The sequence below is a fragment of the Chlorocebus sabaeus genome, chromosome 8 (assembly GCF_047675955.1).
Source record: "Chlorocebus sabaeus isolate Y175 chromosome 8, mChlSab1.0.hap1, whole genome shotgun sequence".
Taxonomy (NCBI): Eukaryota; Metazoa; Chordata; class Mammalia; order Primates; family Cercopithecidae; genus Chlorocebus; species Chlorocebus sabaeus.
Window position 1 is genome coordinate 76,449,484 of NC_132911.1, and position 24,353 is coordinate 76,473,836.

The window sequence follows — 24,353 nt, forward strand, 5'->3', positions numbered from 1 at the left end:
GAGCTTTCTACTTATGGCTAGCCAGTTTTCTCAGCACCTTTTATTAAATAGGGAACCCTTTCCCCATTACTTGTTTCTGTCAGGTTTGTCAAAATAAAACCATAAAAACCCTAGAAGAAAACCTAGGCAATAACATTCAGGACATAGACATGGGCAAGGACTTCGTGTCTAAAGCACCAAAAGCAACGGCAACAAAAGCCAAAATTGACAAACGGGATCTAATTAAACTAAAGAGCTTCTGCACAGCAAAAGAAACTACCATCAGAGTGAACACACAACCTACAGAATGGGAGAAAATGTTTGCAATCACTCAACTGACAAAGGGCTAATATCTAGAACCTACAAAGAACTCAAACAAATTTACAAGAAAAAACAACCCCATCAAAAAGTGGGCAAAGGATATGAACAGACACTTCTAAAAAGAAGACATTTATGCAGCCAACAGACACATGAAAAATGCTCATCATCACTAGCCATCAGAGAAATGCAAATCAAAACCACAATGAGATACCATCTCACACCAGTTAGAATGGCGATCATTCAAAAGTCAGGAAACAACAGGTGCTGGAGAGGATGTGGAGAAATAGGAACACTTTTACACTGTTGGTGGGACTGTAAACTAGTTCAACCATTGTGGAGGACAGTGTGGTGATTCCTCAAGGATCTAGAACTAGAAATACCATTTGACCCAGCCATCCCCTTACTGGGTACACACCCAAAGGATTATAAATCATGCTACTATAAAGACACATGCACACACATGTTTACTGCAGCACTATTCACATATAGCAAAGACTTGGAACCAACCCAAATGTCCATCAATGACAGACTGGATTACGAAAATGTGCACATATACACCATGGAATACTATGCAGCCATAAAAAAGGATGAGTTCATGTCCTTTGTAGGGACATGGATGCAGCTGGAAACCATCATTCTCAGCAAACTATTACAAGAACAGAAAACCAAACACCGCATGTTCTCACTCATAGATGGGAACTGAACAATGAGAACACTTGGACACAGGAAGGGGAACATCACACACTGGGACCTGTCGTGGGGTGGGGGGAGGGGGGAAGGGATAGCATTAGGAGATACACCTAATGTAAATAACAAGTTAATGGGTGCAGCACACCAACATGGCACATGTATACATATGTAACAAACCTGCACGTTGTGCACATGTACCCTAGAACATAAAGTAAAATTAAATTAAATTAAATTAAAGAAGTCTACAAATCCTTCTTCTCTCCTCCTGCATTTGGGTTACTCAGAACCACTGCAGATGCCATGTGGTCATACAGATGGATGCCAGTACAGATTTATGGTATCCAATCTCACGTTCACCTATGCCATGTCCTTAATGAACTATCAGCTCCTTCTCTTCTCAATGACTACTCCAAAACCTCAGTCTTCTGTTGAAGTTAGTATTATGTCCTTCCTGTCTGTGGTCTATTTGCTCTCAGATCCATTTCTTCCCTTCCCCTGCTCTTTTCTGTATTTCAGCAGCCTGATCTCTATAGGCTGCCTTTTCCAGCCTGGCTTCTGGGTGTTTCCTCCAGTGGAAAGCACAGGTGGGTAGTTGAAGGTGGAACAGGAAGAGCCTGTAGATATTTCACTCTTCCTTTGTCCTTCAGGCAGCTGCAGCTCCTGTGCAGCCTCGAGTCTACAGGCTGACTTCGACTCCCTGGGGAAACATTGCTTGTGAGTTGGGAGTAATTCACAAGCAATGCTCACTTCTACCCAGAAGTACAGGCCACTGGGCTTCAGATGCACTGCCTTCTCTCTCTGTTCCTCTATCCTAGAAGTGGTAGTGGTTTCCCACTGATGCTAATCTCTGGGGTAAATTACTATTCCTGCTTGGCTTCTTAACTCTTCCATTAACCTATGCAACCAATTACGTACTTTAAAATTTTCCTATATTAAACATTCACATACTTTATGATTTGCGTTTTTTCTGAAGCCAATCACCTAACTGTGAGATCTTGATTCTTGCCCCTTTGGAATTACCTTGTTTATGTATTGACTCTGATCATCATTTTTGCTCTTCCTTATCCCTCTCCTAACTACAACTCTCCTTTGGACAACACATTTCCCTTTAACTTTTATTCTCTTCTTTCCTGAACACAGTTCTGCCAAGAGTGATCGCACTTACTACCTCTGCCTTCACACTTCCCATTCCCTTCTGAACCTACTCAAATCCAGTTCTTCCCTCACCATTGAAGTAGACCTGGCTCTTCTCCTTAGTTGCCACTTAGTATCCTTTGTGGCTTCTCATCCTCAGTGAAGATGTTCTCAAGGCTCCTTCTCTTCTATTTCTTCACTCCTCCCCTTCCTTACGCAGTCTACATATTCTCTCTGGATGATCTTATGCATGCTCATGACTTTGTTATAATCTTGCTGCTTATGACTTCCAAGTTTACAGCTAGCTTTAGCATCTTGCCTGTTCCAGACCCATATGTCCAGTGTCAATGCCTTCTACTCAGCTTGACAAGGAGCACTGTTAAATTCAAGATGTTCAATGAGGGATTTCTCTTCCCCCACAAGCATGTTACAGCTTACATTCATTATCTTGTAGAATTACATCACCATCACTGACTTACTGAAGCCAGAATGAGAAGTCATCCTAACTCTGTCCTTTCTATTTATTCTCTATATTGAATCAATCATTATTTTTTATCAGCTATTCCTCTTATATCACCGCCACTGCTGCCATTTTCATACTAATGACATATTATGGCCTTTTGTCTGTTTTTCCTTATAGAAGAACTATCAGAACCTTCTGATGATCTTAGCGCTTCAAATTTTACCCATCTTCAGTCATCCTTTCAATTTGCTGCCAGAGAACTTTTATAGTTCATAGTTTGGACCATGTCCTTGACCTATTTCTGTTAGTATTTCAGTTGGGCCTCATTACACCAAATGATAAAATCAAAATGCTCTATCAAATTCTTACTGCCAGAGCCTCTTTTAGGCCTCATCTCCAACACTGCTAGTCTCAGAACAACTCATGTCCTCATACAGCTCTGTGCCTGCCCATGAACGACCCTCTTCCTGGAGATACTCCCTCCATACCCTGGCTTCCTCAATAGTCTTGAAAATTCCTTCCCATCTTTTAACCCTCCTTTCAAAAACCTTCTCTGTAAAGCTTTTTGACACTTTTCCAATCAGTCTTAAGTGCTCCTTAAGCGTACATAAGGAACACTTCAGTGCACAAATACACCTGTTTGCATTTTGAGTTTCATAAGCCTAGGTGCTGAATTTGGTGCAAATAAAATCCTGATAAATCAAAGTATATCTTCACACCAATAAGATTATGTAAAGATTTCCAAAGTAGGAGGATTTGGAGTGGGAAAGAAACTTCAGAGGAAAAAAGTTTAGATACTGATTGAGCCCTGTGCCATTTGGACTGAGCTCTGTGAGAGAAGGGAGGGTGGAGGGTGGAAGGTAATAACACAATGTCCACAGATTTGAAGGGTATGAGAGTGGAGAAGATCATAGCCTATCTTCCTGAGTAGACCTTCAAGGAGGCAGTTGAATAATAGCAGATAAATGAATACATGGTGTGTCTCAGCAGACAGGAGCTATTAGGATGGAGCAGAAATGGGAAGATGCCATCATGGGCCTGAAAGCTACATGCAGGCAGATAGGATCCTAAAGAGTTGCACAGTGTATTGTCAGGCCCCGTGGATCTTGTGGCAGCAGCTTATTCCTGTGCACAAATCCAGGGCAGAGAAGTTCCCAAAAGAGTCACCAGAACTGTGGTGCCACATTGGAACCAGGAATAATGCATCATGACTCCTATAAATAAAGTCTGTTAGGATTTACTCTTGGAGTTGCTTAGGTGTTCAACCTTTTCTCCCATCACCAAGTCACAAGGTGAATTATAACTGTTAGCCAGTCATAGAGGCCATGTCAGGGGCTGGTGAGTCTACTGGGGGCTCTGGGGAAAGCTTTGTTCACTGTCCAAATGGAGGCTCTGGAAGGGAAAGCCTCTTTTTGTAACCAAATGCTGCTATCTCTTGATCATCTCTAAAACTACTACAGCTACCCTACAGTCATGAGGCAAGATACCAAAGCTAAAAATGGGGAAAGGCAAAGAAAAAAGATGAAAAAACTAACATTCTTCATGATGTCAAACTGTTATATCAATTCTGAAACCAGCCCTCCAGGGAGATAAGGAAATATATTTTACTTTATTATTTAAACCACTATGAGTCCAGTTTTTCTGTTGTTTGAAGCCAAAGCACTCTGATTAGACAATGTTCTTGAGGATGTCTCAAGAAACCTGAAAATTACCCTTTTAAAAGCCAGCATGAGCCTTCTTTTTGTTGTTGTTGTTGTTGTTTGTTTGTGTGTGTGTTTGTTTTGAGACCGAGTTCACTCTTATTCCCAGGCTGGAGTGCAATGGTGCAATCTCGGCTTACTGCAACCTCCACCTCCTGGGTTCAAGCGATTCTCCTGCCTCAGCCTCCCGAGTAGCTGGGATTACAGGCTCCCACCACCATGCCTGGCTAATTTTATATTTGTGGTAGAGACAGGGTTTCGCCATGCTTGTCAGACTTGTCTCAAACTCCTGACCTCAGTCTCCCAAAGTGCGGGGATTACAGGCATGAGCCACCACACTCTGCCATCTTTCTTTTTTGCTTATTTCCAGGAGTTTTTCTATCAATGGTACACCCTTTGTCAGCCATTATGGATTGAAATGGCTCAATAGAACATCAAAGGAAGCCAAGGTGGACAGCATAGTACATTTTACATAAAAACACTGAGCTGGGAAGATAGCACACACTGGCTGAGAGATTTTATAAGAGGGAGAACTGAGGCCAAAAGTGTAGAGTTCAGTCTCCCTGCTAGTTTTCTCAGTCTGAGAGCACAAGATAGCAGTTAACACATGAAGGGGAGATTGGTTTAAATGTTCCCTAGGAAAATATCTCAGGAAAAGAGACTACAGATTTAACTAATTAGTAAGTTTACATAACTATAAAATTAACCAGTGCTGCACAGATAGCATCAAACAGGATGCCCAATCAGCATCAAACAGGATGCTCAATCAGCATGGTTTCATGGCCTCTGATCTCTAGAGACTACAAGCCTAAAGAGTAGGAGAGAAACAGACAGTGGCAGTTGCACAGGGCTGGCAGGAAACAAGAAGGTGGGAGAGGGAAGAAGGGAAGGTTGGAAGAAAAGGAAAGGCAAGTTAACATTTAAGAATCTAATGTGGTAATGAGGGCACTTTAGCTCCATCTGACTGTAAAGTCTGGTTGAAGAGAGAGGCACATGAAGGCAGAATGGGTGACAGGCTGAAATCATTAGGAAAGGGTGAGTAGACTTAACAGGAACAAAAAAGTGGCAGATGTGGTCAACCAAAAGAGGTATTACAGAATTTGGTATATAAGACATGGATTCAAGATGGCAGGGGCTAAGATATAACTAAGATGTCTTAGTGAGAGTGAAGGATGGAGGTCAAAGGTCAGGGGTAGAAGTATGGTGAGGACCATGTGGTAGCTCATGATCACTATGGACAGGGAGAGGAAGATGATTTCAGAAAATAGCATAATCATTCGTCATGGACCAAATACTCCATGTGCTGATAGGTATCTTAGTCCATCCATAACTGCCAAATACCGGGTCACTAAGTTAGTGCAAAAGTTTTGATGTTTTTATTGTTTCTTAAAAAAAAAAAATTAAAAATTCTATTTCAAAATAAGTTCCATTTGATGAAGGTGTTCAGCATAATGCTAATCATTGACTGTTACTTTAAAAACACAAATAAATGCAATGCATATTTTATTAAGGTGTTTGCCCTAGTCTGCATCAAAATACAGTCACTCTATATTCTGACTTGCTAAACTATTCCTGGAGGACAACCTCTGAACTTGTTGAGAAGACCATTAGATGAGCCTAGACATAAATGGAAATTTTTTTATTTTTATTTTTTGTGCCTTATATTTTATAACAATTTTATGCTCTGTTTACCAAGAAACATTAAGATGGAAAATTTTAAACAAATCTGTTTCTAATTTTAATTTTTTCCTCCCTTTGTTGACTGATTCTTTTCGTTGTTCATGTGTGTGTTTTTGTTTATTATGTTTAGGTTGTTACTCAGGCTGAACCCTTGGCTCCCAGAGGAGATGCAGCTTCACTCTCAAGACATAGACTTTGTAGCCTCCTGAGCACCACCAGATATCTCTACTGAAGTCCACAGAACAAGACTATTGGACCACGTGTTCTGTATGTTCTCTAACAAATATTCAGGCCTAAGAACTTTGTTTCAACACCTTCTTTAGAAAGATAGGATTCATTTATATCATATGGAATGATGAATAAACTTGGCTTTGGGGATCTGATGGACCTTGTATTTTTCTCTACAAAGCCTTCTGGAAAACATTATTTAACTTCTCTGTCTCTTAATTTCCCATCTGTTAAAAAAAAAAAAAAAAGTGACAATAATGCTTATCTTTTCAAAGTTTTATGAGTTAGATAAATAAGACATGTGTAATACCTGATCAAATAAGTACTCAATGGATAGTATTTTCCTCCTCTTATTGTCTTCAATCAGTCTAGATTCAATTTTTTTTAAAACAGTGATAAGACTTCATTTGAGGGTTATTGGACAAGCTTTGAGATGGCAATGATGTTAGGTGTTCACAAATTCCATCATAGTGGCTAGAATTAAGACTTATGGTTGTCAGGTTATAAATCAATGCCTGAGTGACTCCAATGGCTCTGTGGCCCAAACCTATACTGGATTTGTTGTATTTATTGGAAGAGATCAACAAAAATGGTGCCACCCTAGTGTCTGATATTGCTGTAACTATACAATGTCTTCCATTTCTTTTAGTAAAGAGAACTAGAGGTATTTCATTTTATATGGAGAAAATAGTAGTTTACATTCACTGTCTTTCCCCAGGTCTAAGTTAATTCTAATACTCTTTTCCAAAATGTAGTCAATAAGGATATTGATTGCCTTGAATTTTTGAAAAAAAAATGATACATTGGTCCAATGTATTGATAACTTCATGTGAAGGAGAAAGTGTCAAGTACACTAGATGCTCTGCTAATACACTTGTGTGTAATAACAATAAATAGATAATTTACCATTTTACCATGTTGGTAAATTTTGGATAAGTACACTAGTCAGAGACATTACAAGAAAACCTCTTGGAAGTAAAGGATGAGTTATTGCTCCATTCACCCCCTGCCATTAAGAGATAGAATATTTGTTGTGGACATTTGTATTTTAAGTCAGCATAAGTCACACTTGAGAATATTGCCCTAATTCATTTTCCATTAGGTGACTTAGGAGAGTAGTGTTAAATAGGGCCCAAGTCAAGAAAAGGTTTTGCAGCAGGTTCAAGTTGTGGTTCAACCTTTCCTGCCACTTGGGTCGTATGAGCTTGCAGATCCATGAGTGGGGGGAGAGGACACTCTTTGGAGTCTCTGGCACATTCCAGAAAAAGAGTCACCAGGTTCTAGAGCAAGGTCACACCCTCTTCAGCAAGTAACTACTCATCACTTGAAAAATAGGTACCACTTCTGGTTTCCAGTGCGGCATGTAAGGAGCTTAGAAGTCCTCACTCCATCTGAATGACAATAAAAAGCTGAACAAACTGAGAAATCAACAAGTCTTCTTATATTCATCAAAGAAGTGAGGTCACAGGAAAACCCTGCCCTCAAAACTAAAGGAACAGATAGGTGAATACAAGGAATCACAACCCAGCTGGAAAGTTTCCAAATAATTGAAGATTAAATAACACCTAGGTCAGAGAAAACATCTTAAGAGAAATTTGAAAATATGTTGAACTAAATGCAGACTAAAAGTACAATTTATCAAAGTTTCTGGAACACAACAAAACCAGCGCTTAGAAAAACATTCACAACGTTGAAAACATATATTAGCAAAGAAGAAAGATCTAACATAAATGATCTAAACTTCCACCATAGAAAACCAAAAATAGAAGAGTAAATTAATTAAAGTAAGCATAATAAAAATAATAAAAATTAGAGAAGAGACAAAATTAAAAATAGGAAATCAATAAGAGAAAATCAACAAAATCAAAAACTGATTCTTCAAAAAGATCAATAAAATTAATAAGCCTTTAGCCAAGTTAACTAAGAAAATATAGAGAACACAAATTTCTAATATCATAAATGAAAGAGGAGGTGCATCACTATAAATCCTGTGGACATTAAAAGAATAATGAAACATGCAGTGTTTGGTTTTCTGTTCTTGTGATAGTTTGCTGAGAATGATGGCTTCCAGCTGCATCCGTGTCCCTACAAAGGACATGAACTCTCCTTTTTTATGGCTGCATAGTATTCCATGGTGTATATGTGCCACATTTTCTTAATTAAGTCCGTTCTCATTGATAGGTGGGAATTGTATAATGAGATCACTTGGACACAGGAAGGGGAACATCACACACTGGGGCCTGTTGTGGGGCTAGGGGAGGGGGGAGGGATAGTGTTAGGAGATATATCTAATGTAAATGACAAGTTAATGGGTGCAGCACACCAACATGGCACATGTACACGTATGTAACAAACCTGCACGTTGTGCACATGTACCCTAGAACATAAAGTATAATAAAAAAAAGAATAATGAAACAATACTATGGAAAAACTCTATATCTACAAACTTGACAACCTAGAGGAAATGAGCCAATTCCTTGAAAGACACAATCTGCAAATCTTACACAAGAAAAAACATTATACTCGTATCTGAATATGCCCATATTCATTAAAGAAATTAAATTAATAATAAACTTCCCAAACAGAAAACATTAGGTAGGCCCAGATGAGTTCAGTGGTAAATTCTGTCAAACATTTAAGGAAGAAACTATACCAATTCTTTACAATTTCTTCCAAAAAATAAAAGCAGAAGAAGTACTTCCTAATTCATCTGTAAGTCTGGCATTACCCTAATACCAGAACCAAACAAAGGCATCACAAGAAGATAAAATTATAGACCATTATCTCTCATGAACATAAATGCAAATATCCTCAAAATATATGAGCAAATCAAATCCAACAATATAAAAAAAGAATTATACAGTACCACAAAGTGGAATTTGCCTCAGGTAAACAAGGCTGGTCTAACAAAATCAATTAATGTAATCTGTCACATCAACTGGCTAAAGAGAAAAATTACATGATCATATCAATAGCTGCAGAACAAAAGCACTCGACAAGATCCAACAATCATTCAGGGAAAAACTCTCAGCAAACTAGAAATAGAAGAGACCTTCCTCAATTTTATAGAGAATACCTACACAAAACCTAAATCTAACATCATACAGTAGGAGGCAATAAACTAGTGGCTTTTCCTGATAAGATAAAGACATGACAAGGATATTCCTCTCACTACTTCTTTTCAATATCACACTAGAAGTCCTAGCAAATGCAAAAGAAAAAAACAAGAAAATGAAATAAAAGGTATAGAATTGGGAAGAAAGAAATAAAACCATTTGTGTTCAGAGATGATGTGATAATCTATATAGAAAACCCAAAAGAATTGATGAAAAATCTTCTGAAATGAATAAGCTATTATAGTAAGGGGACAGGATGCAAGCTTAATATACAAAGTCAATCACATTGCTATATATAAGCACTGAATATGAGGAATCTGATATTAAAACACATTGCCATTAGCACTCTCCTAAAATTGATATATTTAGGTATGAATGTGACAAAATACATATGAGATCTATATGAGAAAAACCACAATACTTTGATGAAAGAAATTGTAAAAGAACTAAATAAGTGAAGAGATGTCCATGGTAGGAAAACTCAATATTGATATTGTCAAAATGTCAGTTCTATCCAATTTAATCTATAGATTCAATGCAATCCCAATAAATCTCTACAAGTTTTGTTTGTGGGTATTGAAAAAATGATTTTATTTTTATTTATTTTTATTTTTTTAAAATGTATTTATCCATTACGACAGAGTCTTGCTCTGTTGCCCAGGCTAGAGTGCAGTGGTGTAGTCTCAGCTCACTGCAACCTCTGCATCCCAGGTTCAAGCAATTCTCGTGCCTCAGCCTCCCAAGTAGCTGGGATTACAGGTGCCTGCCACCACACCCAGCTAACTTTTGAATTTTTGGTAGAGATGGGGTTTCACCATGTTGGCCAAGCTGGTCTTGAAATCCTGACCTCCAGTGATCCACCCACCTCGGCCTCCCAAAGTGCTGGGATTACAGCCATGAGCCACCACGCCTGACCAAAAATGATTTTAAGGTTTATATCTGAGGCAGAAGATAGACAATTCAATACTAATGTAGAAGATCAAAATCAGAAGACTGACATTACCAAACTTTAAGATTTACTATAGAGCTACAGTAATCAAGACAATGTGGGATAAGTCTGAAAACAAACAAAAAATCAATGAAACAGAATGGAGAGCCCAGAAATAAACATACTTAAATATTTCAACTGATCTCTGACAAAAGAACAAAGACAGTCTTTTCTACAAGTGGTGGCAGAACAACAAGACATGCATATGCAAAAAAAAAAAAAAAAAAAAAAAAAAAAGAATTTAGAAACAGATCTTATGCCCTTTACAAAGAAAAAAAAAAAAAAAACTCAAAACAGATCATAGATCTACATGTAAAATAAAAAACTATAAAACTCCTAGAAAGTAACACAAGAGAAAACCTAGATAAAATTGGCTATGACCATGACATTTTGATTCACCAAATGTGTGATTCATGAGCGAAATAATTGGACTTCATTAAAATTAGACATCTACTCTGAAAGACAATGTCAGAGATTGAGAGGACAAGCCACAGAAAGGTGGAAAATATTTACAAAAGATAGATCTGATATCCAAAATATGCAACAACAACAACAAAAACTCTTAAACCTCAAAAATTTTTAAAAATGAGGTTGTGCTGTTGTTTGTTTTTCTGGGGTGGTAGATTAGAGACTTTTAGCAGACCTCAGTCATTTGGGAATAGCAAAATAGTACTTAAAAATCAACTCTGCGAGCTCTAATTCAAGAAAAAAACATGGGAATTCACTGGAATACTGAAGGACACCTGAGACCCCGGGGAGGAGAAGATGAGCAGCCCCCTGTTAGCATATGGCTAATAAAGTGAGTGAAGCCACAGTCCCTGAGTGAGGCAGCCAGTCTCCCTCTGTGTCAAACCTTTCTACTAGTGATCTGTGCAACCCAGGCCAAGGGAGGGCATCCCGCTTTTCCCAAACCTGGGAGCTAGTTCCGGTAGAAACTGAGAGACAAAGAAAGACACTAGGGAAAGTTGCAGATACTTTCCCAGACCTGGGACTGAAATATGGATGCTATTTTTAAATCCAGGCTCAGACAAAATCAGTCGTTGTTTGGCAACCTGGCCATGGCAGCCACTGCAGACATTTCAGTCTCTGGCCAGATAGATCGAAGTGCTTGCACTGGAGTGGGGTAAGGGCCCCCATAGCCAGAATTCACCAAAAAGTGTGGAGAGTGTCCCAGCAGTAGCCTCTGGACTTAGGCTCTCTCCTTTAGCAGAACTGGAGCAGAAGGAAAGTTGCTGAAGCTGACGTTTATTCTGGATGCATGACTTGCAGCCAGGCACAGTTTTACCCCCATCTGCTCCCTTGGTACACTGGGGGAGAGTGACTGACCAGCTCGAGGACACAGAGGAAGGTAGACTTCAGTCCCTTGGAGATCTAACCCTTGTTGTGGACTGCCCCTAAAGGAAGAGTAGTACAGCCTGCCAAAGCCTGCCTTGGGTCAAAGGAAATGCAAACGTAGTGCCAACCATTGAATGGGGCAATACCAAAGCCTGGGAACAGACTTGGAGAAGGAATCATCTCTCCCCACCTCCTGCTCCCTCTCCAGTGCGCTGCTGCAGACATAGCAGTGGCTCATTCCAGTGAGCCTTAGGGAATGCAGGCTGAAAGCCACACTTCTAAGTCTTCTCCAGCAGCTCCATCCGCAGCTGAAGCCCAGCAGTATTGGGGGAGGGTACTTCATTGGCTTCTCCATTTTCTCCACCCCAGATGAGCACACACAGACTACGAGCTTCCTGCTGGCTTTTACTCTTAAGCACCATATACTGTACTGCAGCCTGGATTATACCACCAAACAAGAAAACACAGCTCACCAAGCAATGTCTGAGTAAGCCATTCTATGAATCTATCTGCATTGAAGGAAACTGTGCAGAGCCCTGGCCCTCTCAAGGCACTCAGAATTGAAACCAATTAATCATACACAACATACACCACAGCCATATCCTAAAGAGAAAAAAGAATTAAAAAGTCATATCCAAACAATAGCATATTCATAAAAAGAAGCATCAGCTCCCTCAGATGAGAAGGAACCAGCACAAGAACTCAGGCAATACAAAAGCCAGAATGTTTAATCACTTCTAAAGTATGGCACTAGCTCCCTAGCAATAGATCCTAACCAGAATGAAATGACTGAAATGACAGATATAGAATTCAGATACGGATGGCAAGAAAACTCAATGAAATCCAAGAGAAAGTTGAAATCCAATACAAAGAACACAGAAAAACAATCTACGATTTGAAAGACAATGTAACTATATTAAGAAAGAACCGAACAGAACTTCTGGAATTAAAAATGTTACTACTACAATTTCAAAATACAAATCAGAAGACTTCACAACACACTAAATGAAGAAGTAAGAATTACAGAACTGGAAGACTGGTCCTTCAAATCAACCCAGTCAAAATTTTTTTAAGAATTTTTTAAAACGAATAAAGCCTTTGAGAAATATGGGATTATATAAAGCTATCAAATGTACAACTTACTGGCATTCCTAAAAGAGAAGAAGAGAAAGTAAGTAATGTGGAAAACATATTTGAGGATATAATTCATTGAAATTTCCCCAATTTTGCTAGAGAGCTTGACATGCAGATACAAGAAATCCAGAGAACTCCTGCAAGATACTATACAAGATGCAAGATACTATCCACAATGCACATATTGATCAAACTCTCCAAGGTCAATGCAAAAGAAAAAATCTTAAAGGTAACTACAGAAAAGGGCCATATTCCCTATAAAGGAAAGCCTAGAGTAAAGGGCCGTATTCCCTATAAAGGAAAGCCTGGATTTCTCAGCAGAAACCATACCAGCCAGAACTGGGGAAACATTTTTAGCATTCTTAAAGAGAAGAAATGCGACCTGAGAATTTTATATTCCGCCAAACTAAGTTTCATAAATGAAGGAGAAATGAAATCTTTTACAGAGAAGCAATCACTGAGAAAATTTGTCACCATCAGATAGTTCCTACATGAGACACTTAAGGGAGTTCTAAATATGCAAATGAAAGAACAATACTCTACCACAAAAGCACACATAAGCACATAGCTCATGGACTCTTTAAAGTAACTACACAATTGAGACTAAAAAGCAACTAGTTAACAATGCTATGACAGAAACAAAGCCTCACATATCAACATTAACCTTGGTCATAAGCAGCCTAAATGCTCCATTTAAAAGAGACAGTAGCAAGGTGGATTTAAAAAAAAAAAAAAACAAGACTTATCTTCTGCTGCCTTCAAGAGACCCATCTCACATGTGATGACATCCATAGGCTCAAAGTAAAGGGATGGAGAAAAACCTATCCTGCAAAAAAACAAAAAAAGAGTGAAGGTCACTATTTTTGTATCAAATAAAACAGACTTTAAACCAACAACAGTGAAAAAGGAAAAAGAAGGACATTACATAATGGCAAAGAGTTCAATTCAAAAAGAAGACTTCACCATCCTAAATGTATATGCACCCAACATTGGAGAGCCCAGATTTTTAACACAATTACTTCTGGGACTAGGAAAAGATTTAGACAACCACAAAATAACAGTGGAGGATTTCAACATTTCATTAACAACACTAGACAGATCATCAAGGCAAAAAACTAACAAAGAAATTCTGGACTTCAACACTTGACAAATTGAACCTAATGCACATCTACAGAATACTCCACCCAACAACCACAGAATATATATTCTTCCCATATGCATATGAAATATGCCCTAAGATTGACCACATGTTCGGTTATAAAGCAAGTTTCAATAAATTTAAAAAAAAAAATCAAGTCAAGCATCTGCTCAAATCACAGTGGAATAAAAATAGAAATGAATACCTAAAATAACCCTCAAAACCACACAATTACATGAAAACTAAACAATTTGATCCTGAATGACTCTTGTGTAAACAATAAAATTAAGGAAGAAATCAAAACATTCTTTGAAACAAATGAAGACAGAGATGCAACGTACTAAAACCTCTGTGAAACAGTGTTAAGACAAAAGTTTATAGGACTAAATGGCTACATCAAAAAGAAAGAAAATATCAAAATAATATCCCACCTAAAGAAACTAGAACAAGATCAAATTAATTCCAAAGCTAGCAGAAGAAAGGAAATCATTAAAATCAGAGCACAACTAAATTAAATTCATACCCACACAACCATACAAAGATTCAATGAAATAAAATGTTTTTTTCTTTGAAAGGATAAACAAGATTGAGAGACTGCTAGAAAGAGTAACAGAGAAAAGGGAGAAGGTACAAATTAGCTCAATCAGAAACGACAAAGGTGATATTATAACCGATCCCACAGAAATACAAAAAATCCTCAGAGATCACCATGAACGTCTTTATACTTACAAACTAGGAAATCTAGAGAAAATGGATAAATTCCTGGAAAAATATAACCTCCCAAAATTGAATAAGGAAGAAGTTGAAATGCTGAACGGACCAATAATGAGTTACTAAATTGAGTCAGTAATAATAATAATAATAATAAACTAGCAACAAAAAATGCCCTGGACAATATGGATTCATAACTAAATCCTACCAGCCATACGAAGAAGAGCTGGCATCAATCTGACTGAAACCATTCCGAAACATCGAGGAGGAAGGATTATTCCCTAACTCATTCTGAGACTAGCATCATTCTCATTTCAAAACCTGGCAAAGACACAACAAATACAGAAACTTCAGGCCAATATTCCTGACGAACATAGTTGCAAAATCTTCAACACAGTATTACCAAAACAAATGTAGTAGCTATCAACAAATTAATTCATCACAATCAAGGAGGCTTTATTCCTGGGATGCAAGGTGGTTCAACATACAAAAATCAATAAATGTGATTCACCACATAAACAGAATTAAAAAACAAATACCATATAAGCATCTCAACAGATGCAGAAAAAGCCTTTAATAAATTCCAACATCCCTTAATGATAAAAAGCCCTCAACAAACCAAGCATTAAAGAAGCATACTTCAAAATAACGAGTTATGTATGAGAAACCCACAGTCAACCTCACATGGAACAGGCAAAAACTGGAAGCATTCCCCTTAGAACTGAAGCAAGACAAGGAGGTCCACTCTCATCACTCCTATTCAACATAGTACTGGAAGCCCTAGCCGAATGAATTAAGCAAGATAAAGAAATAAGAGACATCTATACTGGAAAAGAGGAAGTTACATTATCTCTCTTTGCTGATGCTATAATTCTAGACATAGAAAACCATAAAGACTCTGCAAGAATGATTTCAGTGAAGTTTCAGGGAAGTTACAAAATCAGTGTACAAAAACCAATAGCATTTCTATATACCCGTAACATTGAAACTGAGAGCCAAATCAATAACGCAGTCTCACAATAGCCACCAAAAGACGAAAATACACAAGAATACATCAAAGCAAGCAGGTGAAAGATCTCTACAAGAGAACTATAAACACTACTGAAGAAAAATCATAGACAACGCACAAAAAATGAAAGAACGTTCCAAGCTCATGGATTGGATGAATCAATATCAATAAAATGTTCATATTTCCCAAAGCCATCTACAGATTCAACGCTATTCCTATCAAACTACCAACATCATTTTTCACAGACCTAGAAAAGACTATTCTAAAATTCATATTTTAGAAGAATATGAATTCCAACTTGAAATTATAGTATAAGGCTACAGCAACAAAACAGCATTGTAATGGTATAAAAATAGACGCATAGACCAATGGAACACAATAAAGAACCCAGAAATACAACTGTACACCTACAACCAATTCATCTGCAAAGTTGACAAAAACAAGCGATGGGGAAAGGACTCCCTATTCAATAAATAGTACCGGGATACCTGGTTAACCATACGCAAAAGAATGAAATTTGACCTCTACCTCTTACCATATACAAAAGTTAACTCAATATGGATTGAAGATTTAAATATGACTTCAAACTATAAAAATCCTAGGAGAAGACCTTGGAAATAGTCTTCTTAACATCGATCGGCCTATGCAGAGAATTTATGATTAAGTCCTCAAAAACAAATGTAACAAAAACAAATATTGGCAATTGGGACCTAATTAGACTGAAGAGCTTCTGCACAGCAAAAGAAACTTAACAGAGTGAAAAGACAGACTACAAAATAGGAGAAAATTTTCACAAACTATGCATCTGACAAAGGACTAATATTCAGAATCTATAAGAAGCTGAAACAAATCAACAAGCCAAAAACCAAATAACCCCATTATAAAGTAGTCAAAGGACAAGAACAGACACTTCTCAAAAGAAGACACACAGGCAGCCAACAAACATAGGGAAAAAATGTTCAACATCACGAATGTTTAGAGAAATGCAAATCAAAGCCACAATAAGACACCATCTCACAACAGTCAGAATGGCTATTATTAAAAAGAAAAACAAAAAAAACAAAACAAAACAAAAAAACCACAACAGATGTTAACAAGGCTGTGGAGAAAAGAGAATGCTCATACACTTTTGGTGGGATTGTAAAGTAATTCAGCCCCTGTGGAAAACAGTTTGGAGATTTCTCAAAGAACTAAAAATAGAACTGCCATTTGACCCGGCAATTGAATTACTGGGTGTATACTCAAAGGAATATAAATTGTTCTATGAAAAATACACATGCACTTGTATGTTCATCACAGCCCTATTCACAATAGCAAAGTCAAGGAATCAGTCTAGGTTTCCATCAGTAATGGATTGGATAAAGAAAATATGTACATATACACCATGGAATACTATGCAACAATAAAAAAGAATAAAATCATGTCCTTTGCAGCAATGTAGATGCAGCTGGAGGCTATCATCCCAAGTAAATTAACACAGAAACAGAAACCAAATACCACATGTTCTCACTTACAAATGCGAACTAATCATTGGATACACATGGACTTAAAAAGGGGAAAAATAGACACTGAAGACTCCAAAACAGGGGATTAAGGGAGGTAACAAAGACTGAAAATCTTCCTACTGGATAGTATGTTCACTATGTGGGTGACAGAATCAACAGACACCTAAACCTCAGCATCATGCAACATACCCCCATAACAAACATGCACATATTCCCTTGAATATAAAATAAAAATTAAAAAATAAAAGAATTTTTTAAATGAACAACCTGGTTAAGAATGAACAAAATACTTAAAGGACTGAACCACTTTACAATCCCACCAGCAGTATATGAACATTCCTTTTTTTATCACAACTTCACCAACATCTGTTATTTTGTTTATTTTTAAACCATAAATACACCTCATTAAAGTAGATATAGAGAAGACAACTAACCATATGAAAGTATGTTCAACATCATGTGCTAATAGGGACTTGCAAATTAAAACTAAAATGACATACCAATACACACCTATCAAAATGGCCAAAATTCAAAACACTGCCAACATCAAATGCTGGCGAGGATGTGAACAACAAGAACTATCATTCATTGTTGGTGGGATTGCAAAATGATACAACCACTTTGGAAAACAGTCTGACAGTTTCTTACAAAATTAAATATACTCTTACATACATTCCAGCAATCATGATCCTTTGTATTTACTCAAATAAATCGAAAACATATCCACACAGAAACTTACACATGAATGTTTACAACAACTTTACTCATAATTGCCAAAACTTGGAGGTGACCAAGATATCCTTCAGTAGGTAAATGCATCAATAAACTGTGGTACATGTAGATAACGGAACATTATCCAGTGTTTACAAGAAATGAGCTATCAGTCATGAAGAGATATGGAAGAAACTTAAATGAATATAACTGAGAGAAATAAATCAATAGAAAAAAGCAATATACTGTGTGATTCTTACTGTGTGACATTCTGGAAAAGACAAAATGACAGAGACAATAAAAAGATCAGTGGTTGCCAGAGGTTACTGTGGAGGGAGGAATGAACGGGCAGAGTGCAGAGGATTTTTAGGGCTGTGAAATTGCTCTGTATGATACTAAAACGGTGGATACATGTCTTCATACTTTAAAAAACCCATAGACTGTTCAGCACCAACAGTAAAACTTAAATATAAACTACAGACTTTGGGTGATAATTAAATGTTAATGCAATTTCATCAGTTGTAATAAATGTACCACTCTGGTGTGGGATACTGAGAGTAGGAGACGTTGTGCATATGTAGGGGCAGGGAATATATGCAAATGCTCTGTATTTTCCACTCAATTTGACTTTGAACCTAAAACTACTCTGAAAAAAAAAATGTATTAATTAAAGAAAATAAATTAAGTCCTGGCATGCTCCCAGGTCCTACTAGGAACTAACAGCTTGACTACAAAATATCAGTAACTATGCAAAGAGCTTCCCATCATGAACTGTGATTGTCAGATCCTCAAAGTCTTACAGTTTGTGGGTTCTAGAGTAATCTCTTATACAATGGAAATGATACACAGGGGAACAAGCCCAGCTTGCTACAGCAGGCATTAGTGAAATACATTAAAATGTGTCTAGGATCCTCATTTTATCTATCACTATTGTACTGTCATTTCCTACCTATGGCCTTGTGAGAATTTCCCTAATGAGGCAGGAAAATGCTTATGCCTGACTTAGGGATGGATTGGATCCATATGTTGGTGCAAGCCAAAAATGAGCCACTCCTAAATTACAATCCTACTCAGAGATGTTCCTAAAAGTTAGGGGTGAGGGGAAATTCTCTCTGTTGATAGAGCTGTGAGTATTCCAGATTCTCAACTTATGTGAAGGAATAAATAGCCTGATATAAGAATATAAACTATGGCTTGGCTGGTTGGTCAAGGGCCTTGCTATGATCTGAATGTTTGTGTCCTCATAAAATCCGTATGTTCAAACCCAATCCCCAAAGTCATGGCATTTGGAAATAGGGTCTTTGGCTGGGATGATTAAATTGTGAAAATAGAGGTCTTGAGAATAGGATTAGTGCCTTTATAAAAGAGGCCCCTTCCCTCATGTGAGCACAGAGTAGGAAGGTGCCAACTATGTAGCAGAAAACAAGCTCACCAGACCCTGAATCTGCTAGTGCCTTGATCTTGGAATTCCCAGCCTTCAGAACTGAGAAATACATTTATGTTGCTTATGAGCCACCTAGTTTATGGTATTTTATTATAGCAGCCTAAATAAACTAAGATAGGTTTAGAATATTAGAAAAATGGAGGCAAGAGTTTGAGGTTAGCAACATACGGATGGACCTGTGAAATGAAACAAATTGGGAAGATATCCATACACATGTCATTGCCCACTAGAGATTATACTTCATAGAGAATGCACTTATGACTCCAGTGGAGTTGATGATTCTCTCAGCAGATGTCCGCTAGGCTCTATCTTTAGCTATGACAGTATACAAGAGGACCGTGAACAGAGAAGCTATGGTGGCAGAACTAAAACCTATTTATGGATAGGAGTTCCCTCTTACCAATGCTACTGCTGAAGCTTGACTTATCAATGGCAGAAAACAAATCTTAGCCCTTGGTATGGTACGATACCTCAAGGAACCAGACTACCACTTGATGATATGTTAATGCAATGGATCTCTATTATTCTGGAGAGGTCAGCAGTTGGTCCTGAATGGAAATGACACTTAGACCAGAGAGGGACATGCTTTCTGTCCATCGTGCCTCTATCTGCACTACAATGAAGGCTCTGTGAGACCTAGTTTACTGATGTGGAATCTCTTACAACATAGCTTCATACCTTAAGGCCAAGGAATCCATTTTATGAGAAAAGCAGTGCCCTGAATGGCACATGACCCTACTATCCATTATTTCTTGCATACACCAGAAATACACTCAGCCTGACAGACACTGGAATAGCTAATGAAAGGCTCAGCTAATGCACAACTTAGGTATCACACCTTGAAGGGTTCGAGTAAAGTTTCCCAGGATACAACATATACATGAAGCAAAGAATGATTGTGTGGAAGTAGGATTGGTTCCTCTTGCCGTCATCCTAGTGCTCCACTTGAAAAGATGTGTATCTCATTCCTTCTGGAGGTTGTATAAATCAGAGTATTCCTCAGTAAATATTAACTTCCCCCAACATACACACACAAAGTCCACAGGAAGAGTATACTTCTCTGCTCTACTGATGTTGAATTTGACAATGTGGTATTCTTGTGCCTCTTGGAGTATAAATTTCCATACTTTGACTTTGGGCTCAGAAAAGTGCTTTAGTCAGTGATATGGTGGTAGTAGACATGATGCAAGCAAAGGCTTGATATGTGCTAGTACAGCTGGCCTTGCTCTCCTATGTTTCTGCCGTCGCCATGAGAAGAACAAGCAAAGGTAACCTGACTTTCTGAGAAGAGTAAGGGAAACATGGAGCAGAATCATCCCAGCCAACCCAAGGCCCACAGCTTAAAACAGAGGTTTCCAATAGATCTGTGAGCACTATAATAAATGTTTACTGTTGGAGGTTACTGCGATTTGAGATGGCTTATTATACAATAAATGAGTAACACAGAGGCCGTAGTTCCAATGGAGGTGGGAGACACTTCCATCAGAAAACACAGCAACAGTTCCACTGAACCCAAAGCTGTGATTACTGCCATTCACTTTGAGATCCTCTTGCTGGCAGAGCAGAAAACATTTACGCTGGAAGAGCAATCAGCCCTACTAATCATGATGACCTAAGACTGTTGCTATATAATGGGACCAGCGAGAAGTACAAAACATAGTAGATTCACCAAAACATCTGTTGTTGCTTCCATATTCATTATAACAACAAACAGGCAATTGCCACAATTGCAGCCTGATAAAGGCAAGATTACTAAAGGCTTAGAATCCTTAGGGATAAAAGCCTGTGTTCTTCCGGACAAGCAAACCAGACTAGAATGACCTGAATGGTCAGAGGCGAAGAAATTACATAGTAGAAGAAATAGTGGAAAAGGAAGACAATGGAATAACACCTATGGCCTGACTGAACAAACCATAGAAGTATGTACTATTGTTTTTTCCACTAACTCTTCTGACCTAGGTCTTTTTGTTTTTTTTCTTAAGAGAAATTGTAACCACCTTGAAGAGTCAGTGACAGATTGGAATCAGTGTAGAATATGAAAGGATAAAAGAAACTGACTGATGTGAGGTGTGAATCAAGAAGAAGGAAGGAAGGAAGGAAGGAAGGAAGGAAGGAAGGAAGGAAGGAAGGAAGGAAGGAAGGAAGGAAGGAAGGGAGTTAAGTTGTGTCCCTCAAAAAATATATGTCCAAGTCTTAACTTCCAGTACCGTGAATGTGGCCTTAATTGGAAATAGGGTCTTGGAAGATGTAATTAAGATAAGGATTTTAGGATGGAATTATTCTGGATTTAGAGAGTGCCCAAATCCAATGACTGGTGTCCTTATAAGAGAAGAAAGCAGGATATTTGAGACACATAGGCACCAAGGAGGCCATGGGAAGACAGAGGAAGAGACTGAAATTATGCTGCCATGAACCGAGAAACACCCAGACCCAGAAGCTGGGAGGGGCAAGGAAAGATTCTTCCCTAGAGCGTTTGCAGGAAGCATGGTCCTGCCAGTATCTTAATTTCAGACTTCTAACATCCAGAACTATGAAAGGATACATTTATGTTATGTTAAGCTACCGAGTTTGTGGCAATTTGTTGCAACAGCCCTATGAACCTAAATATATGAGGAAACAAGATAAATAAGCAAGAATTGCAAGTACTTGAAAATGTCCAAAACTTTTACATAATTTATAAAATGAGGCAGTAGTAAGTGATCATAATGATTCCTTCTGGCCCAAAACATTCATGAGTCTACAAAGGTTTTGTGCTAAATAATTACCTAATGTATTTTTGAGGAACTAAGGGAAGATGAGTGAGATGGAACTCTGATGTTCTTCTTAGCTTGGGCCATGCTACATCAAGGCTTCCCTGCAGTACAAGTTGATTATATTTAATCAGTACATCTTTTCTCCAGGAATGGAAATAAGAACATTTCCTTTGATTGTTCTGTGAAATATATATGTGAAGTATATGTGTGAGATTGCCCTTCAAAGAATTTCAGTGAAAACTATTTGATTCAAAGTCGTTAATGTGATTTTTAAATATATAAAATAAAGAAAATAGATTTTATTTTAGTCTGAATGCAGCAGAGATCAAAGAAAATTGAAAATAATGATAAGTGTAATTCAGGTATAAAATATAGAGAAATGAACTTCATAAGTAAATTGGCCTCCAGCCTTAATATTAGGTTTCAGTTCTGCAGGTAGAATTACTGTGTAAAAAAATCTTTTTTACTCAGTAACATATTGGGTTTTTAATTCGTCAATCAAGAAGGAAAGCTGGAGGTAAAAAATTATTCCACTGGTTCTTAGGCAGAGATGTAGAGTGAATGGGTTTAGAATTTGCATCTCAGAAATTCAAATATAAGAGGAAAAAACACAGGCATTCTGTTACTTTTTGAACATGGATATTCAGCTATGAGTGATATGAATTCACTTGCTTATATATGATTTTATTAACTACATATTTTTGCTACTTGGTGAGCTCATCCAGTTTCACTGCTTCAAATACCATCTCACTGTCAACAACTCCCAAATTTATGCCTTGAGCTCAAACTTCTCCCCTGAACACCAGACTCAAACATCCAACTGCCTCTTGACATCTCCACATACATGTTGAATAAACAGCTCAAATCTAACATGTCTCAAACTCCTGACCTGCTCCACAAGCCTCCTGCAACTGCTTACGACTCCATTTTCATGAGTGGCATCTCCATCCTTCTCACCATTTTTCCTCTTACATGTCACACCCCATCTTCGAGACATTCAGTTGTCTTTCCCCTAAGCATGCATCCACACATTCTGATTACTTCTCATCACTTCCACCCTAGCCCAGTTTGATCATCTCTCACCTGGATCTCGCAATCATCTCCTCACTCGTATTTCTGCTTACACCTTGGGCTTTCTACAATCAAATTCTCAAATAGCTGCAGGAAAGATCCTTTTAAAACTTATGTTAGGTCATGCCCTTTCTCCACCCAGAAGCCTCAGTTTCTTCCTTCTCACTCAAAGTAAAAGGTCCCCATTACCCACCTCTTTGGTGTTGCCTGCTATGACCCGAGCCACTCACTCCTCCATGGACCCTGCTGTCTCTGAGGACAGCAGGGAACGCTCCTTCTTCTCCAAGCTTTTGCTATTGCTATTTGCTTGCCTGGAATGTTCTTTCTCCAAATACCCTCCTGGCTAGCCTTCTTCACCTCTTGCATGTCTTGTCCAAATGTCAGTGTTAAAAGGAAAATGATGTACAAGTTAGATTTAACAGAATTTAATTGAGAGAAGAACCATTTGTGAGGCATGCAGCTCCCAAAACCAGAATAGGTTCAGAACCACTCTGGGCTGCCATGTTGCCTGATCACATATATGGACAGAAAAAGGCAACTGACTTCAAGAAAAAGGACATGAGGTAAAGAAACATCTGGGTTGGTTACAGCTTAACATTTGCCTTATTTGAACATGATTTGAACAGTCGGCCACCTGTGTTTGGCCAATACTCTGTGATTGACAAAAGAGTAGCTTACAGTCCGTTTACACATCCAGTTAGGATACAGTTCCCTGTGCATAGAGAAATCTTTAGGATGAACTTAAAATATATAAGAAGACAGCTTTAGGCTCAATTGAATTTAGCATCACCTTCTCACCGAGGCCTTCCTCTACTGCTTGTGTTCATATGGATTCTTCAAAAAGCAGATAGCAAGATGGCGGTAAGCATGTGCGGATTTTATAAGGAGAAATACCTATAAAGGAACATGAGTAGAGAACTAGAAACGTTAAGAGAATTACATCAGGCTGACCCTGAGGGAAGGAGAGAGGAAAGGGAGTTGGGTACAAGTGCCCTAGACAGCTGGGCAGTTCCAACGCATCAGCCCTCTGTCTTTGCCCCGGGACACCCGGCTTTTCGTTACCTCACCACACACAGGCAGACTGTTGTTCTCTACCTGGAAGGGTCTTTTCCCAGTTTTCACTGGACCAAGTGTCACTTATTATTTTATTCTCAATTTCATGTCATTTCTATAGAGAGGGCTTCTCTAACTCCTCTATCTAAAGTAGTTTCCTCCATGTGACCCTCCTATTTATCTATATTCT

The 24,353-nt window shown here is 38.1% G+C and overlaps 1 protein-coding gene across 1 annotated transcript in view; it reads left to right on the forward strand.

The window, feature by feature from the left end:
• The window catches only part of TRAM1 (translocation associated membrane protein 1), a 392,129-nt gene extending 382,588 nt beyond the window's left edge, over nucleotides 1-9,541 (forward strand). The window contains exons 7-8 of the mRNA XM_073018618.1: nucleotides 9,352-9,393; nucleotides 9,504-9,541. Coding sequence (XP_072874719.1) covers nucleotides 9,352-9,393; nucleotides 9,504-9,541 — 80 coding nt within the window. The remainder of the gene's footprint in view (nucleotides 1-9,351; nucleotides 9,394-9,503) is intronic.
• Nucleotides 9,542-24,353: the final 14,812 nt, after the last annotated feature.